Source organism: Engraulis encrasicolus, chromosome 23 (genome assembly GCF_034702125.1).
Source record: "Engraulis encrasicolus isolate BLACKSEA-1 chromosome 23, IST_EnEncr_1.0, whole genome shotgun sequence".
Taxonomy (NCBI): domain Eukaryota; kingdom Metazoa; phylum Chordata; class Actinopteri; order Clupeiformes; family Engraulidae; genus Engraulis; species Engraulis encrasicolus.
The window spans coordinates 31,638,895-31,663,567 of NC_085879.1; the positions used below are offsets into that span (position 1 = coordinate 31,638,895).

General features: G+C 40.5%; 2 protein-coding genes across 2 annotated transcripts; both read right to left on the minus strand.

Moving 5' to 3' along the window:
* Positions 1–1,037: 1,037 nt before the first annotated feature.
* On the minus strand, positions 1,038–8,672 carry phykpl (5-phosphohydroxy-L-lysine phospho-lyase). Its single transcript, XM_063189448.1, has 12 exons — positions 8,393–8,672; positions 8,162–8,280; positions 6,706–6,865; positions 5,817–5,891; positions 5,369–5,456; positions 4,682–4,798; positions 4,460–4,542; positions 4,053–4,278; positions 3,318–3,472; positions 2,781–2,870; positions 2,040–2,170; positions 1,038–1,231 (listed from the first exon to the last, which is right to left on the minus strand). The coding sequence occupies exons 1-12, from the start codon at positions 8,449–8,451 to the stop codon at positions 1,194–1,196; spliced, it is 1,341 nt and encodes a 446-aa protein (XP_063045518.1). The 5' UTR covers positions 8,452–8,672; the 3' UTR covers positions 1,038–1,193.
* A 743-nt stretch (positions 8,673–9,415) lies between these two features.
* On the minus strand, positions 9,416–13,875 carry slbp (stem-loop histone mRNA binding protein). The gene is made up of 6 exons (XM_063190491.1): positions 13,756–13,875; positions 12,822–12,884; positions 11,962–12,096; positions 11,527–11,673; positions 10,689–10,770; positions 9,416–9,840 (listed from the first exon to the last, which is right to left on the minus strand). The coding sequence occupies exons 1-6, from the start codon at positions 13,788–13,790 to the stop codon at positions 9,790–9,792; spliced, it is 513 nt and encodes a 170-aa protein (XP_063046561.1). The 5' UTR covers positions 13,791–13,875; the 3' UTR covers positions 9,416–9,789.
* Between the last annotated feature and the right edge of the window lie 10,798 nt (positions 13,876–24,673).

The window sequence follows — 24,673 nt, forward strand, 5'->3', positions numbered from 1 at the left end:
TCTTCAGGGCCTACAGCATCTGTAGGCAATGGCATATAAAAAGTTATCAAAAACTTAATACAAATTTGGTATACAGTACATGACAATATCAAAAGGGATAGATGTAATACATGTACATACATATTGTGTATACATATACATACAGTAAACAAATGTATTTTTTGTCATTAAAAATATATACTGTGAGATGAAGAGGTTGCTATTGGAAAAGAGCATGGTCATTTATTTTTTAAATGTAGACATTTAATTCTGAATTAACTCAATTTAATTCTGAATAAAACTTAATTCCACTTGAAAACATCATGTAAGCACTTCACAATTTGGAATTAAAGTTATTCGGGATTAAACTTTATTCTGAACACAGTGGTTCATTCCTCTTTTAATACCGGATAACTTTATTCCTCTATATTATATACCTTAATTCGCTTTGAAAACAATTCCCGTCGTTCCACACATGCTTGTTGCTTCGGGATGATGTAAGCGCAACTCAACTCAGTCCCAGAACAACGCCTGCATAACCAGCGCCTGCAGACCCAGCGCCTGCAGACCCAGCGTGTCCATCCTCTGTCCAATCAAAATGCTTTCTGATCCTCAGACGATTATTCGGAATTGAGTGAAAATGATGTAAACTCAACGGACAATATTTCGATTTTTGGAAGTCAGAGGTGTGCTCAGTCCCTTTAGAAAGATTGAAAAAACGTGTTCTTGTGGGTGCTCTTTGGTTCAAGGTCCTTGTTTGTCCAAAGTTATTTGAAAAGAAAAAAAACTTTTCTTCACTAAGGCACTCCAAAAAGTATAGTTAAAATGTCTTAATTAAATGTCCATGAAAATATAACGTTCTTAGTGGACATGTCATGATAATTGAGACATTTTTAACTATACTTATTAGAGTGCCTTGGAGTATATATATATATATATATATATATATATATATATATATATATATATATATATATATATATATATATATATATATATATAATATATTATTATATAATATATATATATATACATATTTTTTTTTTTATTATTATAAATTTCAAATAACTATGGACAATATTTTGAATTCCAAACTATTTAATTCAGCATCATTAGTTTGGAATTAAAAAAAAAAGTAAATGTGGCCATTGTCTTCAGATGAAAGTGACGAGTAAACCGTAGTGTGCTTCAAAGAAATGTCTGTGGTGATCAAATCAGTCTTTGGACACCTGTTTTTCTTCCATGGACAATTCTGGAAAAGAGACATTTTAAATAAATTGAACTGGGGCAGTAGCACAAATATACAGTATCTAACAGAACTGTGCTCTACGTACGGTAACTACCAGAAAGGTCACCTTTGTGGGAACCTAAAGAACAATTTTCTCAGTCATAATGAATACTTAGAAATTGATGGTGGTGGTAAGCGGTCTTTTTTTGGCTTTTTATGCCTTCATTTGAGAGGACAGTCGAGAGAGGGTCAGGAAATGAGTGGGGAGAAAAGAGATGGGGAAGGGTGGGCAAAGGACCTGGGCTGGAATCGAACCCGGGTTGGCAGCCTAGCAGCCCAGTGCCCTACTGTTACAGCCATGTCAGGGCCGTGGTAAGCATTTTTTTTTTAAAGGTAGAATTTGGGAATGGGCACCATGAATTCTGGAAATAAACTGCAAGAAATATTACACAGTGCACCTTTAACAAGTTAACATCTTTCAAGCTGTAAGAGGACTAACATGACCAGGATACAGGGTCGGATTAAGAGGGCTAGGCTACAGGTTGCTGTAGGCCCCCACGGAGGGCAAATTTCATAACAAAATTGCATAGACGGCGTCATAATTCCAAACCAAGAGGAGTATTAATAGGATTTGAAACTACCTGACACGGCAGACTAAGTTATCAACACCGCATCTTCTTACATTTCTCCAATTTATATTGATTTCACCCCCTTTGACCAACTGGGGGGGCCTTGGCAGGTGGGGGCTCTAGGCTGCAGCCATATCTAGCCTGTGCGTTAATCCGGCCTTGCCAGAAGAAATGAGAGTCTTCACATACATGCAGTAGATTACCTGTAAGAATCTTATCGATGGCTTTGGCCACCCGCTCAGCGTCCTCTATGCTGAAACACATGGGCGGCTTGAACTTGACGACACTCTCAAATGGCCCGTCTGTGCTCACAAAGATGCGCTCATCCTTCATCCTACAGAAATGGACATTAACATTGAAGACGTTTTATATAGCACTTTTTTGACACAAAAAGATGCTATTATGATATTAAAAAACATAACATCATTGAATGAACAATAGATTTGCTCATTAACCGACCAAATATTATCATATAATATTCTATTATACAGTATATATTTTTTAACCCAATGACTAAAAGTATCGGTATATTGTTACCAAGACTTGCAGAAGATGCCAGCACATGCAACGTAATCTTGCATTCAAATAAAAATATCATATTATGATTTAGCAAACATGAAGGACATACAGTATTACACATTCATGCTTCATGTTTCCTTCCAAAAACTCAGTAACCAGTAGACCTGTGCACTTACCGGTATTTACTACTTACAATCTGCTTACTCTGTGCTAGTTGGATCAAGTTTGTGGTGGGTTCTTGTTAGGACGGTTTTTAGTGCTTTTCAGTTAGAACACAGCCTATGTAACACATTAGGTGCAGTGGAGTAAATGGTGTAACAACAGCTATGTAATATTATGGCGCTGGTGTTGTACTTACGTACACTATGAATTTACTTTTGTTTTTCCTTTGACACCTCTGTGTAAGTGAAGCATGTAAATCTTACTTCTTCACCAGCCGTGCTGCCTCCTGTGTGGCTGGGCTTCTGTCTGTTCGGTCTTTCACCAACTCAAAGCCAAGAAATAAACCGATGCCCCTTAAACACATACAAATAGACAAAACTGTTAAACATTTACATTTATACGTATATCCATTTTAGATACAGTATATGCAAGGGTGCAGCCTAAATGTAGTGGTGGATGCCAGATAGCACAACTTAGATTAAATTAAATCCATTTGTAAACCCCCAACATGCAATGAAAATAAATGCATAGTTTTGTTTTCCCCAACTGTGATATTTCTAATTGTCCATTTCCATGTAGATTAAAATATTAGTAAATGTATGAAGCGGCACTTTTTCCCAGGCTGCTTTCAAGTCAACAGAACGTGACGAGACGTTGGGTTGTTTTGTGTAATGGCAGTATCGGTGCCTGGTATCGGCTGGTGTTTGACAAGTACGAGTATGAGTACGAATATGAGTATCGGGGTCGATACCAGTAACGTTATCGGCGCATCCCTTGTAATGTAATAATGTAATACTTACCGCACGTCTCCAATGAGGGCGTGTTTCTTCTGTAGCTGTTCTAGAAGCTTCTTCAGGTGCCCTCCGACCCGTGTGGCGTTGCCTTGGAGATCCTCTCTCTCGATCACATCCAGCACTGCCAGGCCAACCGCACACGACACCGGGTTACCCCCAAACTACAACATTTGGAAAAAAAATTGTCTTCATTAAAAAATACTTACAAAATAAAATCTATTAAATTATTCTTTTTAAAGCTGCACTGTGTAGGATAGTGGCCAGAGTAGGTATTGCAACTATGATGCTCATTGAAACATTACTCATTACGCCCAAACTACATGTCACATCAGGGCACGTAAACAAAACATTTTATTAAAAATCTATTCAATTATTCTCTCTCTCTCTCTCTCTCTCTCTCTCTCTCTCTCTCTTTTTTAAGATTTCACATTTTGGAATAAACCACAGTTCTTCATAATATGAAATGAATTACACTTACAAGATCAATTTGCCATAAATATAACTGCCAATTGTAACTATACAATGGTGAAGCACTTAAAAGATGTATAAAACAAACACTATGTATTATATATATTGTACAAATACTACTAAAACTACTTCTATTTATTATTAATTATTATTATTGTTGTTGTTGTTGTGTTTAGTAGTAGTAATAGTAGTCATAATAATTGTATAACAACTACTGTTATTGTTATTACTATGACGATGATCATTATTGAAAGTAAAATGAGGAGCTCGTACTGTGTTGAAGTACTCCACTCCGTTTCCTGTGAAGGCCGCAGCTACTTCCTGAGTGGTTGCTACGCAGGCGAGAGGGAAGCCGTTCCCCATGGGCTTCCCCATGGACACGATGTCAGGGCAGAAGTGTTCCCCCTCCAGCTGGAACCCCCAGAAGTGGCTCCCCACGCGCCCGAACCCCGTCTGCACCTCATCAGCCACGTACACACCACCGGCAGCCCTCACGTGCCTAGCAGTGTGCAGAGGAAGGAGGACAACAGGAGTTAGAGATTATTAGTTAATAGTTATTAGTTACTTATACAGTAATTGAAATGATCAAACATGACTTATACAATTCCCTTCCACCACCAAGAGAATGCCTTGTAGCTACCACATGCACTCTATACGCGAATATGATGGTTTGCACTTACTCTGCCACCCGTGTGCAGTACCCTTGAGGGAAAATGATCTGTCCACCAACACTCGGCAACGATTCAGCAAAAAATGCAGAAATCTGAAAATAAAAATAAAGCATTAATAGAATGTAATTGGAAAAACCCCAACTTTGCTTATTTACAAAACACAGAATATTGTTGAAATAAAAACACAAAGGTCATGATGAATATTTGCTGTTGTTGGAATGCAATGCACACCTTACGGCCTTTGCTTTGTACTTGATCGATGAGATTCTTGACAGTATCTGCGTAGGCCTCCGCTGGGTTTGGATGATCCTCTCTGAATAAACCTCTGTAGGTATCTGGTAGAGGTGCCTTTATATGTAAAAGAATTAGATTCGGCAGGATAATAGGGTTTTTCACTGGATCCGGGTCCGGCAGGATCTTAAGCAGTGTATCCGGTACCGGCATGTTACCTAAAAATCAGGGTCTGGTGCATCTCTAGCCTAGGCTTTTCAGTCAGTCTTTCACAACCTCAATCACTGCATGGAGTGGAAGCCCTTTGGAAGTGGCCGTTGCAGGCAGTGTGGCAATAAGCCAATGAGTCTAAAAAATAGTTTGAACCAACGTAATAAAAAGGGCCCGCGTGTGCGAGTAGACTAAATGTTTCAACCCTTTTGTAGGACCCGGTATCCGGTTCCGGATCCGGCAGGAGCTTAAGCAGTGGATCCGGTATCCGGTATCCGGCAGGATCCTATAAACCAGGATCCGGTGCATCTCTAAAAAGAATATACATTAAATGAAAGTAGCATTGTGAATTGTACTGTGGCAGCCGTGTTCTGTGGCAGCCAATTCCCCATAACAGCTACGTATACATCGCTTTGAATAAAAGTGTAAACTAAGTGTGATGTTTTTTTTTTTTTAAGTAATATAAGCTGCACATACCACATGCACCCATTCCTTTTGACCTCCCAGCTTCTTGAATTTGTAGGGGCTGATATCTATGAGAGAAGTAACGTGGCCGTGATACGCACTGAAGAAAGACAATGAAATAATTCAAGTCAGTTTACGTTACATTACGTTATGAGTAGAGTAGAGTAGAGTATCATTTATTAATCCCCAGGGAAAGTTAAGTGTCCAGTAGCATACATACAATACATACAGTAAATACAGAAAAACACAAGACATAACACACATTATTGCACATATTAACCATACGGCACTCACTTCGCTTACATACATTGCATTTGGCAGGCACTTTTTTCATCAAACTGACTTACAATCGAGGACATAATCGTAGCCAACATCATTAGCAGAATCACTACAGTGCACAGGAAATATACAGAACAACAAGTGCAGATACTAAGTAGGGTTAGGAAGCATGCCTACTCACTGTTCCAATACGACTACATCTTCATTCTGTGAATACTGACGGGCCAGTCTGAGAGCAAGATCATTTGCTTCTGAACTGAGGGAGAAAGAGTAAAGGGAGTAAAGAGTATAGAGTAGAGTGTACTTTATTGTCCCTAGGGGGTAATTTGTCTTGGGCTTCAAACAATCACTGCATTACATACACTATTCGTATAACGAGCATACAACATAACATAAAAAAACAGAAAATGTAAAAACCTGAAACTGTGCACTGCGTGTGCACTGCATGTCTATATGTTATTAAACAATCAAATTTCAGTCTGGATAAAGGAATTCTTTATTTGTTCAATCTGCAGTTCAATGTCCTGAAACGTCTACCTGAGGGTAGCAGGGTTCTACTCACACTACATAGAGATGAACAATGTGTGTTCACTTTGAAATGAATCATTGGAGAAATAAAACTGGAAATTGGAGAATAACCATGCAAAACATAGTGTATCACATCTGCTATCTAGACTGCAGAAAAAAGACAAGTTTACTGACACGGAATATTTTAAAAGCCATAACTTTTCTGGGCTATTAAGACCTAAGGGCTTTTCATGGGCCATGGTGATTTTAATTGGATATGCCAGTATCCAACTTAAACAGACTTAATAAACACTTAGCACTGTGCTTAACATGCGCTAGATAAAATGACTGTTTCTGGAACCTTCTGCCATTAAATGCATATAGAGGTACATCTTGTCACCAGGATGGCAGGCAGCTGCTTGGGGACCCCAAGCCCCTAGTTGGTGAGCAGCTCACACTTTACTACAGTAATGGCGGTTTTGGTTTAAGTGGTCATTCATTTGAACCTTTGCTTGGGGCCCCAGCTGAGCCTAGAGTCGCCTCTAAATGCATATCTGACTTACCCGGAGTTGACAAAGTAGAAAACGGAGATCTTGTCTGGCAGTGTGGCCGAGAGGCGAGCAGCGTAGGTGACAATATTATCGTGCAGGAAACGCGTATTAGTGTTCAGAAGCTCCATCTGAGAGGAAGCAGCCTGAGTGATGGCAGGATGGCAATGCCCCACTGTGGACATGAAGCACACACACGCGCACACGCGCACACACGCACACACGCACACGCGCACACACACATTATGGGGGATAACAAAAGAGACATGAACACGTCAACAGATCACGTGTGTGTGTGTGTGTGTGTGTGTGTGTGTGTGTGTGTGTATAAGAGGACACTGGCGAAAACACTGAAGTCCACATCAAACTTTTTCCTAATAGGTGGGTAGGGAAAGTCTTTTTCTTTAAATAAGTCTCTGTCACATGTGAAGATGGAAAGGGTGATGCCTTCACAAGGTGTCTTGTCCATGGAAGCGGTAGTGATTTATCATGACATAGGCCTACTGTACATGACTGAGATTTAGTGAAGTGAATGACTGCAATCAAGAATATTTCTGCATTTTGTTTTATTGGCAGTATGCAGCCAGGACAATGGGCTGACTGTTCTGTTTTATGGTCACATTGAAATTGTTATTGCTGTTCTTTTTGCCCAGTTGGGCTACCTGTGCAAGTGTTGTTCTATTCCCATTCTGAACCCATGACTGTGTAGCGACTCGGATCCTATTTTATTAAAACTGTACAATGGGAATTCTCAGCTAGATTATGCAGATCAAGGCTGCTACTGACATGCAGTATGTAGAAAGTTCTGTGCAATATGTAGGCTATGGCCGCCCCCAAAAAAACATTCAATGTTTTGCTAGATAAGTAGGCTACAATAAAAACTCTTCCAATTTAGCTGCAGTCATAATAACAGACCAAAGTCCATGGGCGAGGTTACGAAGGGTCAGCAGTTTATTTTGAGTGATCTACTAATATAAGAATGCCAAATCTGTGACAGCCCCATTATGTCCATACTAGCACTATGTCCCTAAGTGTCAACAGCTGGTCTTCACACAACCCTTATGAACAGACATACAGAGATAGTTTACTGACTGCAGGGGAGCGTGTCTATGTTCCCACATCCCATTGGTCCCACATCACTAAGATTTTTAACATTATTTTTAGGCCTATTGGTTCTCTTAGTTTACTTGTGAATGTGGGAACATGGAGTTGTAGAGCATATAGTGCTTATGTTTGAATAATTTCTTAAAACTGTGGGAACATGAAGCAGCAGGAATAAGCTGGGCCCAATGGGCCGTGGGACCAATGGGCTGTGGGAACATAGAGCTGACCCCGACTGCAGTGTGCCAACTACATCCAACTCCTTTGGAAAATGTAGGCCTACTACAGGCTGTGTGTGTAGGACTGACTTGACATTGAAAAAAAAACACTGCAAAGTTGTTCAGTACAGACAACTGTAAAACAGACTGACCATGCTGCACGTTACTGATGCAATCCAGATATTCAATCCCGTTCTCGTCATACAAATATTGTCCTCTTGCCCTTAGGATTTTCACTGGATCATCAGAGAAAAAGAGTCGAACAGACTGCCTGGGGGAACAACAGAGATTGCCAGGTTTATAAAGACTTTAAGTTGGCATGTCTATTATTAGTCTATGTAATATTATTACTATTGTTATTCCAGAACACTGCCTAGACCTACCCAATAAGTGTCTTTCGCATTTCCAGCGTTTTCCCTTTCTGGAAGAGTTCAGAAGCCATGGTAATGACAACCGGTGTCCGCTATTCTGCAAGGCAAGTTTACCAGTAGCTCTAGAAGTTCCTGCTTTCAGCCCTGCAGAGAACGCTGTACTTTCTCGCCTGACGCTGAATAACTTCTATACTGCTTGCTATCGCTTGAAGATCACACTGAAGGGTGCAGCAGAGACAGAACCCTTTAAATTTGCGCCCTGTTTAGAGTTTATTGGTGTTGTTCACTGGTTGTTTTGCAGCCCCTTGCAAAAAGTCTTCGTCTGCTTGTTTTATAGCTCACCAGATGACATGCCACGGGCATATAACGCCACCTAGTGTACAGGAGTATGTAAAGTCACTTGATGTGAATGTTTATCATGTCACATCATCGTTCATTCCTTTAAAACTGAAAACTGTAGTTTGAATGTAGTTTGAGCCCTTTCTACAGAACACAACCCCCGTTTTAATCCTCCCTCTCTTGCAATAGCTGTCTATTTCAAATCTCTGTATACTTTGTATGACAAAAGGCTTTCTATTCTATTCTGTGGTTTGTTTCAATGAAATCAGATATAGTGCATCCCCTTCGGTCGGGAAAAAGGCACAGAACCAATCACCTATTTCTTTTCATCAAAATGTATTGTAAACTGAAACATACCATGAAAGCATGTGTTCCAGGCCATGATGAATGACCTCTGCTGTTCGATTAAAATGCGGTGATGTTGCTCCTTAGGAACATTTTTAGTATCGTCATGCTATTCTACAGCAGTACAGTGAGCCATTTAGTATTCTCCCATTTTCCAAGAAATTTTGGTTACAGCTACCTCTTCCCTACAGGGACTAGCCTGGTACTGTCCATCCCATAATACTTCAATGGGATGGTCGTTACCAGGCTATATTGGGATACCATGAAGCAAATTATATAATTCACTTTATCAAACTATCCAGTTAAGTTGTTTCCCCCTCCTTTGTGAACAAAGAAGTACCACAAGAAATGTAAACCTCACCAATACAACATTTATTTTTTTTCTCTCCATATTACAGCAACTAAACAAAAAAAAAATCTTATTACAAAAATATGCATTCTTAAAGGCAAATCCAAATAAAATAACTTTATTTACAAACCCCTTGCATCATACAAAGCATTTAAAAGCAAACGACTTTGACTATATTAACCTTTAAAAAACAGGAATGAAAGAGAAATACAAATATGTCGAACTCGTCTTATCAGAATATCAAAATGCTCCCAACTCCAGTCTGGTTGTCCAAGATTCACAGTTGTCACAGGAATAATCATTTCAGGCGTCGATGTCTCTCCACTGTGCATCAGACTACACTACTGCTGTCCAACCCATAGACCTCTTCCACTTGCTACGATTCCTCAGTTTTCTGCATTTTTCTAGATGTTCCGGAGTCGTCGTCCTTTAAAATATTGAGAAAAGAAAGACACAACCGAATGAGAAAACAAATACTTCATATCAAGACACAAAAATACAAAAGTCAAAAACATCAAAATAACTGCTCGAGCTTGCTCTGTGTGCACGTGCCCCTTTATACGGCACAATATAATTCTAATTGACAACAGTTCCGAGTTAGCAGGGCATGGATGAAGATGAACTAGGGATGCAAATGATTGATCAATTCATTAATTGTTAGTCGATAGACCTTATTGATCCACTTACAATTAATTGATGAGCTGTGTTCCCCCCCCCCACTTAATCAAAAAATTAATGAAATAAAATGCTAAATATAAATACATTTGTATATTTTAAAGGTGATTGAAATGTTCCGACTCTTCACATCCCCTCTGTCATTCCCATTTCTTTCACCTGTGTCTCTCGCCAGTAGAGTTTTTGGCGATAAATTGCTATTCATTTTACACAAACACATTAATCGATTAATTGTTGACCTCCCTAATGTGGACCGATTCATCAGTACTTGAGTTTGAGATTTCAAACGAATGCGTTTCATAGCTTTGGAAAGTCTCTTCCTAGTGCTGGAGCCTGTTTATGCCGNGTGATCAGTCTGTGATGTCCTGATAGGTCCAGACCGTTAAAGTGAACAATTATACATGGCTTCTACATTTTTCTTCTGACTGCGCGACACTAGCTGCGCACAACTCAACCTCTGATTGTTGGAAACCGCTGTCGGTAAAACAATTCGCTCACGTGGTTGGCTGCCGGTNTCTTGCCCCTCCTCACAACATCGTGTTTATAAACACGGTGAACCCATGTATAAATGTTACGTTAAAGGCTTATTAAAAGGCTTACGTTTTCATCTTTAGACGCTTGGCATGACTCTGCATCAGGGTCCAACTCAATGTCCATGAAGTCACCAAGCTCCAGCTCCTCTCTGGAAAAAGGAGGGGGAAAAAATAGATCAGGGTTAGCAGGGAAAAGATGCGACATTCTTACGGTTACCGTCTTAAAACGGCATTATTTATGCTCTATTCTGTGGGCAGCCATGGTGTTAAATGGTTAGGGAGTTGGACTGTAGATCACAGGATTGCAGGTTCGAATCCTGCCGTTACCTCTCCCTACAGCTAGCTTACTTACACACACCAGACCCTGGCATCACATTACCCCTATCCTCTATCAATTACACTGGCTTCCTATCCATTCACGTATCCATTTCAAAATTCTCCTCCTCGTATACAAGGCCCAGCACAACCTTGCACCCTCCTACATCACAAGTCTCCTCACCCCATACAATCCCACCCGCACACTACGCTCCACTGACTCACTCCTCCTTACAGTTCCCTCCACACACCTGCGCACCATGGGCGACAGGGCATTTAGTGTTGTTGGCCCCGAACTTTAGAATTCTCTCCACTGTCACTTCGTCAGTGTTCTACACTGTCTACTTTCAAATCTAAGCTGAAAACACACCTTTTCACTTCTGCTTTTCAACTTCACTGACAGGCACATCCACTTTATTCTAATTATCAGTTTATTTTTTATTTTACATATATATATTTTTTCTTTCCCTCATTTTCATCTTATTTTCAAATGCATTCTACTTCTTGTTCTTATTTTAAAACATTTATTTTTATTGTACTCTTATTTCTATTTTATAATAATAAAATAATAATAACACTGGAATACATACACAGCTTCCAGGTCTCCTTCCTCTGTGGGCGGGTCCCAGTGGTGCAGCTTAACCTTCCACATGCGGATCTGCTGGTCCCACGAGCGCCGGCTGTACTTCCTGTGCTTATTAGGGGTGCGCGGGTGGACCCCGGGCTGCCTCAAGTGCCTGATCAAAATAACAACAACAAAAAAAGAGAAGGAAACACTGTTAGGGTGATGATACACATGGCAGCGACATGATTGGTTCCTAATCTTTCTAAACAACAACAACGAAAGAAAATAAAAAGAGGACACTGAAGGTACACACAGGGCAAGGATGGGGCCGCAAGGAGGGGGCCCCTAGGCCACAGCCATGACTAGCTTGTGCGTTCATTTGGCCTTGTATGTTACACAAAGAGTGTATTTGCAAACTTGGAGCTTAAAATCCATCTATTCACATATAAACTAGACTTACTTTGGCACCTCCTTGATGTATCGGTCGTAAGCGAGGGTGTTCTTCCCGTAGTTGATTTGCTTCTGTCTCCTGGACAGGACATTCTCGTCCGTCTCCAGCTCTGCAGGGCTAGAGTTAGAATCTCTCGAGTCACAGCTGTGTAAAAAAAAAAAAAACCACACACAAGGAAAAAAGTTGAGCAGAGGAAAAAAAAACGTTTTTCCCACACACAGATCAACAATCTTCTTGAGTGCCTACCATCATGCAAGTGATTATTTTAGAGCAGAGGAACATGGTCTGCCGACGTGTTGAACCGAAGTAGTGGCAGGTGTGAAATCGTCAAAAGGTCAGCAATCGCTACCATTACATGGTATGTGGCTTTGACATTTTAGTAGAGAAAGTGCGCTCAACTCCGAAAAGTTTCTTACAAGGTCTTTGGGTGCGAGCAAACAGCAAAGTTCATGTATAGTAAAAAAAACGCACTCCCGGATCAATTTCTTGCAGTTTTAATACTGGGTTAGCATGGCAGACAGACAAACGTCTGTCTGTCTGCCATGCTAACCCAGTATTAAAACTGCAAGAAATTGATCCGGGAGTGCGGCTTTTTTACTATACATGTGGCTTTGACAAGAAATCATCTCGTCAACAGCAGACAGTTACAAATGGGCTGACTGAAAGATTGGTCCGCTGACCAAAATGGAAGCATGGCAGGCATTAAAGTCATAAGGGTTGAGGCCATACTACATCCCCACATTACCTATGCCGCAAGTGAGTTCTATAATCTTTGGTTGTGTTTATGTAAAAATGAAGCTCATCATGTTTTGATATAATGACCAACAGTCACTGTAAAGACTGTAAATAAGCATTGAAGTAGCACTTGCCTTCCCGATGAGACCCTTCGTTCCCTGGCTCCCGACTCTGTTGTGAGAATCCGCCTTCTAGACCTTCAAAACCAAAAGATGAAACATGCTTTAATGGAAACTTCAAGAATGCATGATAAATTGTAGACTTCAAAAACATGGATGCGAAATGGGCAAAGCAGAGTCCAGTGTTCCATTCTGATAGCTCAACGGTCTACAGGTGGCACACAATGGTCTACAGGTGGTACACAATCACATTGATTGAAAACGGCCCCTCACTCTATTACTACAGTACACAATGCTGATAATTTAAAAAAACAAACAAAAAAACACAACCATAAACAAAGAAAACAAACAACTGACCACAGTGCATGCAATAAGACGAAATTGTAAACCAACCTCACCCAAATGTGTCTTTATGAAATGAAACCAAAAAGCAACCTCACCTCATATGAGTGTAAATAATACAAAGCTGAATAGCAACCACAGTGTGTACATGAAACCTCACCATACCCAAGTGTGTGCATGAAACGAAACCAAAAGGCAACCTCACGTAATGTGATGCAATATGGTGCAATGTGCATTGTTAACGGTGCAATGAGAGTTGAGCTTACAAACCCAACCCGAAGTGTGTGCATGAGACGGGAGGAAAAAGCAATCTCACCAAACCACAAGTATGTGCATAGGGGTGGGCAATATGGCGATATTAAATCATGAATCGTGAAATTGTGGTCAGCGTGTTAACATTTAATTAATTTTAATTAAAAATTACAAGTATATAAATTGCCAGTTTTTTTTTGCTGTTGTTGATTTTATTTTTTCGATGGAAGATTGTGATAAAAAAAAAAAAACATCGGAATCGAGATTTTATGTTAAAAAAATTGTGATATGACATTTTTGCCATATCACCCAACCGCAAGTGAGTGCGTGAGACGAGAGCGATGGGCCATCTCACCTGATGGCGTCCCTGGCGTCCTTGTTTCTCCTCATCTCGTCGGCCTCCACCTCACTGCCCCAGTCTTTGTGGCGGGAGACGTAGCGAACGGCGTCTGGCGTCGTGAAACTACACAGCCAAACCGCCAGGAGGAGGGAGGGAGGGAGTGATGGAGTGAGTATGTGAAATGTGTTGGTCAAAATAGCAACAAAAAAGGGAGGAAGTGAGGCTGTGAATTTTTTTCGGAAGACAACAAAAACTTTAAGGCGAAAGATTAGCTAGAGGGAAACCAGTCAATCACTACGTTTACATGATTTAAAAAAAAAATCCGAATTAAGTAGTTCCATCGAGTTTACTTTGACCTTTCCTTTAATTCCAAATGAAGGTGTTTACATGACCTTTTGAAAGCAGAATTAAGCTTTATTCAGAATCAAATGGAGTTAATTCAGAATTAAAAGTCTCGTCTAAACAATGGCTTCGTTTACATGAGACATTTAATTCAGAATTAACTCCCTTTACTTCTCTGAATAAAGCTCAATTCCGCTTTGAAAACGGCATGTTAACACTTTAGGAATTAAATGAAAGACAAAAGTAAACTCGACGAAGCTACTTAATTACTAATTCGGAATTGAAAACGTCATGTTAATGTAACCAGTCACTGTTCATTCAGTCAGTTCCTGTGTTGTACTACAGTGGATAAACACATACAGGCATCAATTATTCACACCACTCAGACCGATGATATGCAACTCTCCAGGTTTCATTTCATATGACCAACTGTTCATAAACTTAATTCACCACCACCACCACCACCATTTGCAGACAATTGAGCTATCAGAAAGCAATAAGTAACAATAATGTTTAAGGTAGCCGTGGAGCCTGTCCTTGCATGAGAAGGTTACAGGTTTAAATGCCATACCATGCATGGCTGAAATACACCTTATTTTCTCCAGGGGCAGTTATCAACACCACACAATAAAATAAAAAAAACCTTAAAGCTGCTTTGGATAACATTGTCTTCCAATGTAATGTATTGTATTGTAATGTAATGCAACACACCCATCATCTCTGTTGTCCCCGTGTCCAAGTTTGTGTTCCCCTTTGGGTCGTGATGAAGAATAGGAGTGGGGTGCACCACCATTGGGCCTCAGCTGTCCATCTGAGCCCCGTTTCCTACCATGGAAGAGGAGAGAAGAGGGGTACTACTAAGAAGCTGGTTCAGGAGTAAACCAGGTTAAGTTAGGAGGTAAATCATATCAGAGAAGAGCCTGGAGTTGTCATTTTCCAATGAAAATTTTCCAAAGAAAATGAGGACTACAGGCTCTTAAGGTCACATGCTGAAAATGTACAACAGGCTCTGGTTTAGTGCTGAACCAGCTTCTAAGTATAGGCCCATAGTCTGTTATTCCATAGAAATGACAATGTCAACAGACATTACAGTTTTTCTCAATTGCCTCCACACAAGTTCTGGTACTTCACACACAATTCTCGTAACATCTCACCCATTTCCCAACTCCCCTAACCAATGCCACTGAACACTAAACACAATTCCTACTTAACACTCAAATTCCAGTTTTAAAACACACTCTTTTCACACCATTACACACAATTCTCTGGATTACACTCGATTTTCATAAAGAAAAACACTGGGTTTCTCATGGAACACACTGTCATTCACAACACTACAATCAACTGCAATACTATGTTCACTTCCTCATCACATGGGCAAACTCTCTTCATACCGGTTTACAATCTGAAATCATCACCCCATAAGGACACACATTGCATGTCATATTGATGAAAAATGAGTGGATGCAAGGAGAAAACCCATTTGTTTAGTTTTAGTCTCTTTAGTAAGTAGAACACTGAAGAAAATAAGTTTCTACTGTGTTTCAAGTTGAGTATAGAGGTATTTTTTTCATAGCAATAGGCTATACAGTAATGTTATGTTTTTTTGTACTGCCAAATAGGCAGTGGGGTTTATCTTTGTGTTGTTTTTGTGAAAAAGACATACAAATCTTTCTGTTTCTGTTTGTGTGTTGTGGGAATGAAGTTTTTTCAGTTCCAACTACTCACAGTGTCCATGCAATCCAGAACAAAAAAAGCCCAAGTTACTGGGAGAAATTAGTTTTACCCTGTGCCCAACAGTGTTTTAATGGGTCTGCAAATGTGTATTGTAGTGACTGTCTGTGTGTGTCATTTGACGACAAAATGAGGTTTTTAGAAGAGAGTACATTGTTTAGAGACAAGACGTGCATTTTTCAGAGGTAGTGAAGAGTTTGGCCCGTTGTGTGTGAGGTTTGGAGATTTGTGTGTAGAGTTTTGAGAATTCGAAGACCGATTCCGAAAATTGTGTGTAGGCAATCGAGAAAAACTGTAAAAACAAGTAGAAATAGGTTTATGATCCTGAAGGACATAGAAAGGAGTCGATACAGGATGGTGACAGGCAAAGGTTGAATAAGCAAAGAAATATTGGAGGTTGGTCATGAATAAATTCCTGCTGAAGTGGGAAACAATACATGCATTTCTTTTTACATTTTACAACAGGCATCAAACATAAAGTGCTCCTGCATTTCACATAATATTTTAAAAACATGGACTTGCAAGTTGCTGTCTGGCAATAACAACACAAAGGGTGAAAGCCCCTCCTTTGACCAGAATTGTTTCACCACAGTCTCAGTTTTAGGCTGCCAGTAGGACATTGCCTTCACAAGTCTAAACGTTTACCAGCCACAAAGACCATGGCTAAAACAAAGCTAAGATCACAACTCGCAAGCCAAACAATACTGGTCATCACCAAGTCTGTCTGAAATCTATCAGCCAATACTTTTCTACACACCAGACAGACACCGCCACAGATGTCACTGTTATTTCGCTATATTTGGATAAAGGTGACCCAGGGTAAGACTGGTATCTTCACAATTTAGTATGCACTTGTCAAAGAAATAAAGGTTTTGGACAGGCGCTCAAAATGCAAATGCAAGATTACGTTTACATGATGTCACTTTGGCGGCAAGATTGTCATGCAAAAATCAAATGGCAGGCTTGGCGGGAAATACCATTGTCTACCGCTGCAAAAACTATGGTAAACAACCTTTCATGCTAATTTGCTAACGTTGGCCGTTGCAAATCTACCGCTCACAAATCAGAATGTTAAACACTTCATTGCAGAAAAAGATCTGTCTGAGCGTTTAGGACATGTGTAATAATCGCACATAAAGACACTGATGGACACTTGTACTTTGGCGCTCATATGATGATGTCGTTAGCCACCAATGAATACACACATTTCGACAAAACTACAAAGCCCTTTTGCTTAGTAAAATTAAAGTAAATGAAAGTCAGTCTCTAACCCAATCATTTTCTGTTTAACTATAAGATATCTACTGAAATGGTCCAAATCTGAGAGACATTCATAGAAAGCTGTGCTGTAATCCCCATTCCAAGCAAAAATACCTAAAGCACCAGTGACGTTATTCGAGTTCGACAAATGACACCAAATTAAAGCTTTGAGGTTTGTAGCGCTACTTTACCTGACATCTCCTGTACGGCGGCTTGTTTCATGGTTTGAATACATGTCTCCAAACGCTCTGACAGTTTGGCACTGTGTGTGTGTGCAATGACTAAAAAGAAGGCACACAGCACTTTAAAAAGTGAGCAGCGACGGTATGAAGTGCATTTCCGGTCCTATCTTCAGAAACGGATGGAAGGGGATGAAAATTCAAAGTAAAAGCGGAATATTCTACCTCTATGATTACGTCTCACAGATAGAATGCAATGTTCTCTGATAATAATTAGGGGCCAAGCAGCGAAGCTGCCTGGCACCTTAGAGTGTTTCTACGTTTTCTTATTAGGGGCCAAGCAGCGAAGCTGCCTGGCACCTTAGAGTGTTTCTACGTTTTCTTATTATTATTATTATTATTATTCATGTTTCTTCTCCGACTGTAAGTCTATGGCAGCCCATAGAACCGTACGGTCGAAAATGCTGAAAATCGGCACACGCGTTAAGGACCGGCCCAGAAATACCCACAGCAATTTTTAGGTCCCCAGCCCCAACCCTCTAGCGCCACCAGCAGGCCAAAGTTGCAGGTACATTTCTGCTTGTAACTTTTGAACCGCTGGGCCAATTTTGAAAAACTTGGTATCCCTGGAATCCTTGGGCTGAGACGAATCCAACGCACCCTATGACGTCATTTTCCGCCTGGATAGTTTTCCCGCCATTTTGAATTTTGTGAAAAACAATAAAAACCCATCTATTCCCTCAATTTTTGACGTTTTTTTCTGAAAATCGGTATATAACATCTCTGGACTGAGTCTCACAAAACGTATGCCTTGATTTTTTTTATAATCTTTTATCGTTTGGCCTTGAGAGCCAATCAAAAACGGCTTAAAAGTCGCCAAACAGGAAGTGAAGTCATATCTTGGGAACCCATGGTCACAATCTTCTGCAAATTGTCACAGACATTCTTGTCCATTGCCTTGACCCACCAAAACAAATTTTCAGGTTGCTAGCTCAAACTCTCTAGCGCCACCAGCTGGTCAATTTTTTAGCTACGTTTCTGCCCGTAACTTTTGAACCGAACGCTCCATTTTAAATCTGGTGGTACCTTTGAAATCCTTTGGCCAAGACGAATCCAACGCATCCTATGACATCATCGTCAGCCAATCAAAAACAGCCTAAACGTCGCCAAACAGGAAGTGAAGTCATATCTTGGGAACCCATTGTCACAATCTTCTGCAAATTGTCACAGTCTTTTTTGTCAGTCCCATGACCCACCAAAAAAAAATTCAGGTCGCTAGCTCAAACTCTCTAGCGCCACCAGCTGGCCAAAGTTTTAGCTACATTTCTGCCTGTAACTTTTGAACCGCATGCTCAATTTTTATTCTGGTAGTACTGATAAATTCCTTGGGCCAAGACGAATCCAACGCACCCTATGACGTCATTTTCCGCCCGAATAGTTTTCCCGCCATTTTGAATTTTGTGAAAATCAATAAAAACCCATCTCCTCCCTCAATTTTTTATTTTTTTTCTGAAAATTGGTATATAGCATCTCTTGACTGAGCTTCACAACACTTATGCCCTCAATTTTTTATATCTTTTATCGTTTGGCCGTGACAGCCGATCAAAAAGGACCTAAAAGTCACGAAACAGGAAGTGAAGTCATATCTTGGCAACCCATGGTCACAATCTTCTGCAAATTGTCACAGACATTCTTGTCCATGCCATGACCCACCAAAACAAATTTCAGGTCGCTAGCTCAAACTCTCTAGCGCCACCAGCTGGTCAAAGTTTTAGCTACATTTCTGCCTGTAACTTTTGAACCGCATGCTCAATTTTTATTCTGGTAGTACTGTTCTATTCCTTGGGCCAAGACGAATCCAACGCACCCTCTGACATCATATCCGCCACAATAGAATGCCCGCCATTTTGGATTTTGTGAAAATCAATAAAAGGCTCCTCATCCTTCAAATGTTGTCTGATTTTCACAAAACTTGATACACATGATCTCTGGAGCACTCTGAAGAGATCCTTAAATGGGTTTTATTACATCTTTTACCGTTTGGCCGTAACAGCCAATCAAAGTCCTCCACACAGACGCCAAACAGGAAATGAGCTCATATCTCAGCAACCCATAGTCAGAATCTTTTGGGAATCGTCACACACATTCTTGGCTATCCCATGACTCCCCACAAGAACTTTCAGGTCTCCAGCTCACTCGCTAGCGCCACCGGCAGGTCACAAATCAAATTTCGAGGTATATTTCTGCTTGTAAAAAATAACTGTGCGTGTCTCTGACAGTCTGCCTGCTCAGCTCTTTCGGTTGCCATGGCGACTTTGGCGGACTTTCTGCTTGGCCCCGCATTGCTGCTTGCAGCTATATTTATTATTCATGTTTCTTCTCCGACTGTAAGTCTATGGCAGCCCATAGAACCGTACTGTCGAAAATGCTGAAAATCGGCACACGCGTTAAGGACCGGCCCAGAAATACCCACAGCAATTTTTAGGTCCCCTGCCCCAACCCTCTAGCGCCACCAGCAGGCCAAAGTTGCAGGTACATTTCTGCTTGTAACTTTTGAACCGCTGGGCCAATTTTCAAAAACTTAGTATCCCTGGAATCCTTGGGCTGAGACAAATCCAACGCACCCTATGACGTCATTTTCCGCCTGGATAGTTTTCCCGCCATTTTGAATTTTGTGAAAATCACTAAAAACCCATCCCTCCCTCAATTTTTGACATTTTTTTCTGAAAATCGGTATATAGCATCTCTGGACTGAGCCTCACAAAACTTATGCCTTCAATTTTTTATATCTTTTATCGTTTGGCCGTGACAGCCAATCAAAAACGGCCTAAAAGTGGCCAAACAGGAAGTGAAGTCATATCTTGGCAACCCATGGTCACAATCTTCTGCAAATTGTCACAGACATTCTTGTCCATGCCATGACCCACCAAAACAAATTTCAGGTCGCTAGCTCAAACTCTCTAGCGCCACCAGCTGGTCAAATTTTTAGCCACGTTTCTGCCCGTAACTTTTGAACCGTACGCTCCATTTTAAATCTGGTGGTACTGTTGAAATCCTTGGGCCAAGACGAATCCAACGCATCCTATGACATCATCATCAGCCAATCAAAAACAGCCTAAACGTCGCCAAACAGGAAGTGAAGTCATATCTTGGGAACCCATTGTCACAATGTTCTGCAAATTGTCACAGTCTTTCTTGTAAGTCCCATGACCCACCAAAAAAAAATTCAGGTCGCTAGCTCAAACTCTCTAGCGCCACCAGCTGGTCAAATATTTAGCTACATTTCTGCCTGTAACTTTTGAACCGCTGGGCTAATTTTCAAAAACTTGGTATCCCTGGTATCCTTGGGCTGAGACGGATCCAACGCACGCTATGATGTCATTTTCCACCTGATAGTTTTCCCGCCATTTTGAATTTTGTGAAAATCAATAAAAACCCATCTCCTCCTCAATTTTTGACATTTTTTTCTGCAAATCGGTATATAGCATCTCTGGACTGAGCTTTACAAAACTTATGCCTTCAATATTTAATATCTTTTATCGTTTGGCCGTGAGAGCCAATCAAAAACGGCCTAAAAGTCTCCAAGCAGGAAGTGAAGTCATATCTTTGCAACCCATGGTCACAATCTTCTGCAAATTGTCACAGACATTCTTGTCCATGCCATGACCCAGCAACACACATTTCAGGTCGCTTGCTCAAACTCTCTAGTGCCACCAGCTGGTCAAATTTTTAGCTAAATTTCTGCCCGTAACTTTTGAACCGTACGCTCCATTTTAAATCTAGTTGTACTGTTAAATTCCTTGGGCCAAGACGAATCCAACGCACCCTCTGACATCATATCCGGCAAAATAGAATGCCTGCCATTTTGGATTTGGTGAAAATCAATAAAAGGCTCCTTATCCTTCAAATTTAGTCTAATTTTCACAAAACTTGACATAATTTCTGGAGCACTGTGAAGAGATCCCTAAAAGGGTTTTATTACATCTTTTACCGTTTGGCCGTAACAGCCAATCAAAATCCTCCACACAGACGCCAAACAGGAAGTGAGCTCATATCTCAGCAATCCATAGTCAGAATCTTTTGGGAATCGTCACACACATTCGTGTCTCTGATAGTGTTGCCTGCTCAGCTCTTTTGGTTGCCATGGCGACTTAGGCGGACTTTCTGCTTGGCCCCGCATTGCTGCTTGCAGCTATATTTTTAATAATAATACAAGAGGATAAATGTAAAAACTCAGCCTCAAGGGTGTTTTTAAATGTTTGCCTTTGTTCTTGAAATAGTTAGGTCTACTGTTCAAGTTCCAGTTTTATTTCATCTTCTGTTCAACATTTACTTTTTAATTATTCTACGTTTCAACTGTCTACTACTACTACTGTTCAATAATCTGATGTCATAAGTGTATATGTTAATATTTTATTTTATTTTTATTCAATCACAACACAATAACGTTTAATGAAGTGTAATTGTAGGCCTACTCAGGATGTATTAGAAAGGTCATGGGTCAGAAAAGTTATACAGATTCCAAGATGTGCAGATTCCAGCCATCCTGCTATGCACATTCAGACTGTGTGCCTTCCAATATGCGACCTTGCATCCTCCACTTGTGCTTGCGGCCTCGTACCAGGAAGTAATACGTTTTATTACATACTTTTACTCCTTTTTCTTATTATATTTCAATATCTCGCAAAAGCTCAATTGTAAAGTCATTTTCTCATGCTGTCATGCTTTCTCAGGCTGACAGCAGGGAAACGTAATTGTTTTCTCCACGGAGGAGGGGCCAGGAGGCGGGGCAAGGCCACAAGCACAAGTGGAGGACGCAAGGTCGCATATTGGAATGCACTCTTTGTATACTGTCAATGGCTATGCATCATCAAATGGTGATGGATGGATGTGGTTAGTGGCTATGGATGTCTTAAAGTGTGAGGAAAGCCAGAGATGAGCCACAGGATGTTTCTAGAAAATGGTCAATTCATGTGATCATGTCACCACATTTTAAGGTAGTGAAAATCATTTTCTAACACTTGTGGAAAAAGTGAAGCACATGCCAAATTTGATGAGAGAGATATTTGTGAAAATAAGCCACTTCAATATGTTTTCTTCTAAGCGGCAATATTAGTCTAACAATGAAAGTTGTACGGGTGCACTCAAACACACACACACACACACACTCTCGCGTGCGCGCGCACGCACACACACACACACACACACACACACACACACACACACACACACACACACACACACACACACACACACACACACACACACACACACACACACAGGAGACAGTTGTGCCGGGTCCAGGGAGAGACGGGGCCTCATGACATTGTATACATTGGACTGGGGGGGTTCTTTCAGATGACTTTGTTCTGGGGCCGGCCAAAGCTTTCAGCGGCTCTGGTGTGTGTGGTGGTGGAGCCCCCGGTGGAGCTAAGCGGAACAACACAGATCTGGCGAGAGCCACTGTCTATATTGCTATCTATAGGGCAGAGGTGTACTCTACTGCATACCTTGGGCTGACTTAGGCTCTCTGGTGGTTATGGCCGTTGCATTGCATACATGCCATCCTCCTTGTGTTGCACACATTAATGCACACACCAATCATGAGGCGCGCTTACTGTAGCTCCTCGTGAGTTAGGCATGTTTTGCACAACATTGTGCGGGGAATCTGAGGCTTGACAACACGTGTCACAACAACAAACCCACAAACTGATTTGATTGATGTATATATATTTCTCTGTCGTTTGGTTTTTTTGTGGATGAACCATGGTGTTGATACATAACACATGACATAACATGAAACGATACACACAAGTTCCACATTTTGGGGTCAATAACGTGAATTATGGATCCACCCTGCCTTGTATCGAGGCTGCTGGTGTAATGGTGTAGGGATATTTTCTCTTGGCACAGTTTGGGCCCTTTAGTAGCCTACCATTTTAACTTTGTCACAGCCTACCCGAGTGTTGTTGCAGGCAGTTAAAGCAGTTCTGAAGGCAAAAGCTCCAACCTAGCCCTAGCAAGTTGTATCTATTTGGTTGATGAGTGTATAGGTACGTATGTCACGTATTATCAAGACCACCACCACCACCAACAACAACAACAACTACAACATCAACATCAACATCAACAACATGTATTTATATATCACAACTATACAGCCAACTCAAAGTGCTTTCAAATACACATACACATTTTCACATTCACACACCTGCTCTGGAGCCTGCCAAGGAGGCGCCAATTGTCTGGGGATCATGTGAGAAAGTGCACACACACACACACACACACACACACACACACACACACACACACACACACACACACACACACACACACACACACACACACACACACACACACACACACACACACACACACACACACACACAAAAATCCCAAAATGCAAAATGTCATCAACAGTAATCAAATTTGACATAATTCACATTCACACAAGTAGCACATTATGATTTGGGCAACAAGCTGTTTTTAACTCCACCAAGGAGGTAATATTTTTGGTCGCGTTCATTTGTTTTTGTCTGTCAGCAGGATAACTCAAAAAGTTACAAACGGATTTCAGTATAATTTTGTGGAGTTGTTGACAAAAGGAACAATGATTACATTTTGGTGGTGATCTGGGATTTTTTTGTTTTGTTATTATGTTATAGGCATAGGATTCCACAGCGTGGAGATGTGCACTCTCTGAGTGCTTCTAGTTTGAGGATGAAGTGTGGTAACGTTGCATAACATACATAACATGAAAAGCAAAGTACTACATAAAGTAGGCCTACATGTAGGTTATGAGGTGTACACAGTTATCAAATTTTAACTATAAATCTATCAGTCTCTCTGGGACATAATTGTTTTTTTACAATACGATTGCAGTTTGAAAAGCTAAATCTTTTTTTTTACAATACGATTGCAGTTTTCTAAGCAAATTTTTTTTTTACAATACGATTGCAGTTTGATAAGCTAAATCATTTTTTAACAATACGATTGCAGTTTGATAAGCTAAATCTTCTTTTTACAATATGATTTCAGTTTGATAAGCTAAATCCTTTTTTACAATACAATTGCAGTTTGATAAGCTAAACTTTTTTTTTACATGATTGCAGTTTGATAAGTCAAATCTGTTTTTTTTTACATTATGATTTCAGTTTGATAAGCTCATATTTAGTAAAACTTTTTTTTTTAAAAAGCCGCACTCTCGGGTGTAATTCTTGTAGTGTAATCTAGTGCTCGGGTGTAATTCTTGTAGTGTAATCTAGTGGGTTAGCATGACAGATAAAGGTTTCGGCCTAAGCCTGCTTCAGCATCTTTGACAGCAGTTTGATAAACTAAATCTTTTTTTTACATTATGATTACAGTTTGATAAGCTACGTAGCCTAGCTCTTTTCCTGGCTCTTCTCCTAGATCCAACT

What these genes read in the sequence shown, in the direction of transcription:
- slbp (XM_063190491.1), bottom strand. Translation starts at nt 13,790, where the DNA reads ATGAGGAGAAACAAGGACGCCAGGGACGCCATCAG. An exon ending in TACATCAAGGAGGTGCCAAA is followed by an intron (nt 11,674 to 11,961) that starts GTAAGTCTAGTT and finishes TATTTTGATCAG; the next exon opens with GCACTTGAGGCAGCCCGGGG. An exon ending in GAAGGAGACCTGGAAGCTGT is followed by an intron (nt 10,771 to 11,526) that starts GTATGTATTCCA and finishes TCCTTTTTCCAG; the next exon opens with AGAGGAGCTGGAGCTTGGTG.
- phykpl (XM_063189448.1), bottom strand. Translation starts at nt 8,451, where the DNA reads ATGGCTTCTGAACTCTTCCAGAAAGGGAAAACGCTGGAAATGCGAAAG. An exon ending in GATGTAGTCGTATTGGAACA is followed by an intron (nt 5,457 to 5,816) that starts GTGAGTAGGCAT and finishes GTCTTTCTTCAG; the next exon opens with TGCGTATCACGGCCACGTTA. An exon ending in GCAGCACGGCTGGTGAAGAA is followed by an intron (nt 2,171 to 2,780) that starts GTAAGATTTACA and finishes CCATTTCTGTAG; the next exon opens with GATGAAGGATGAGCGCATCT.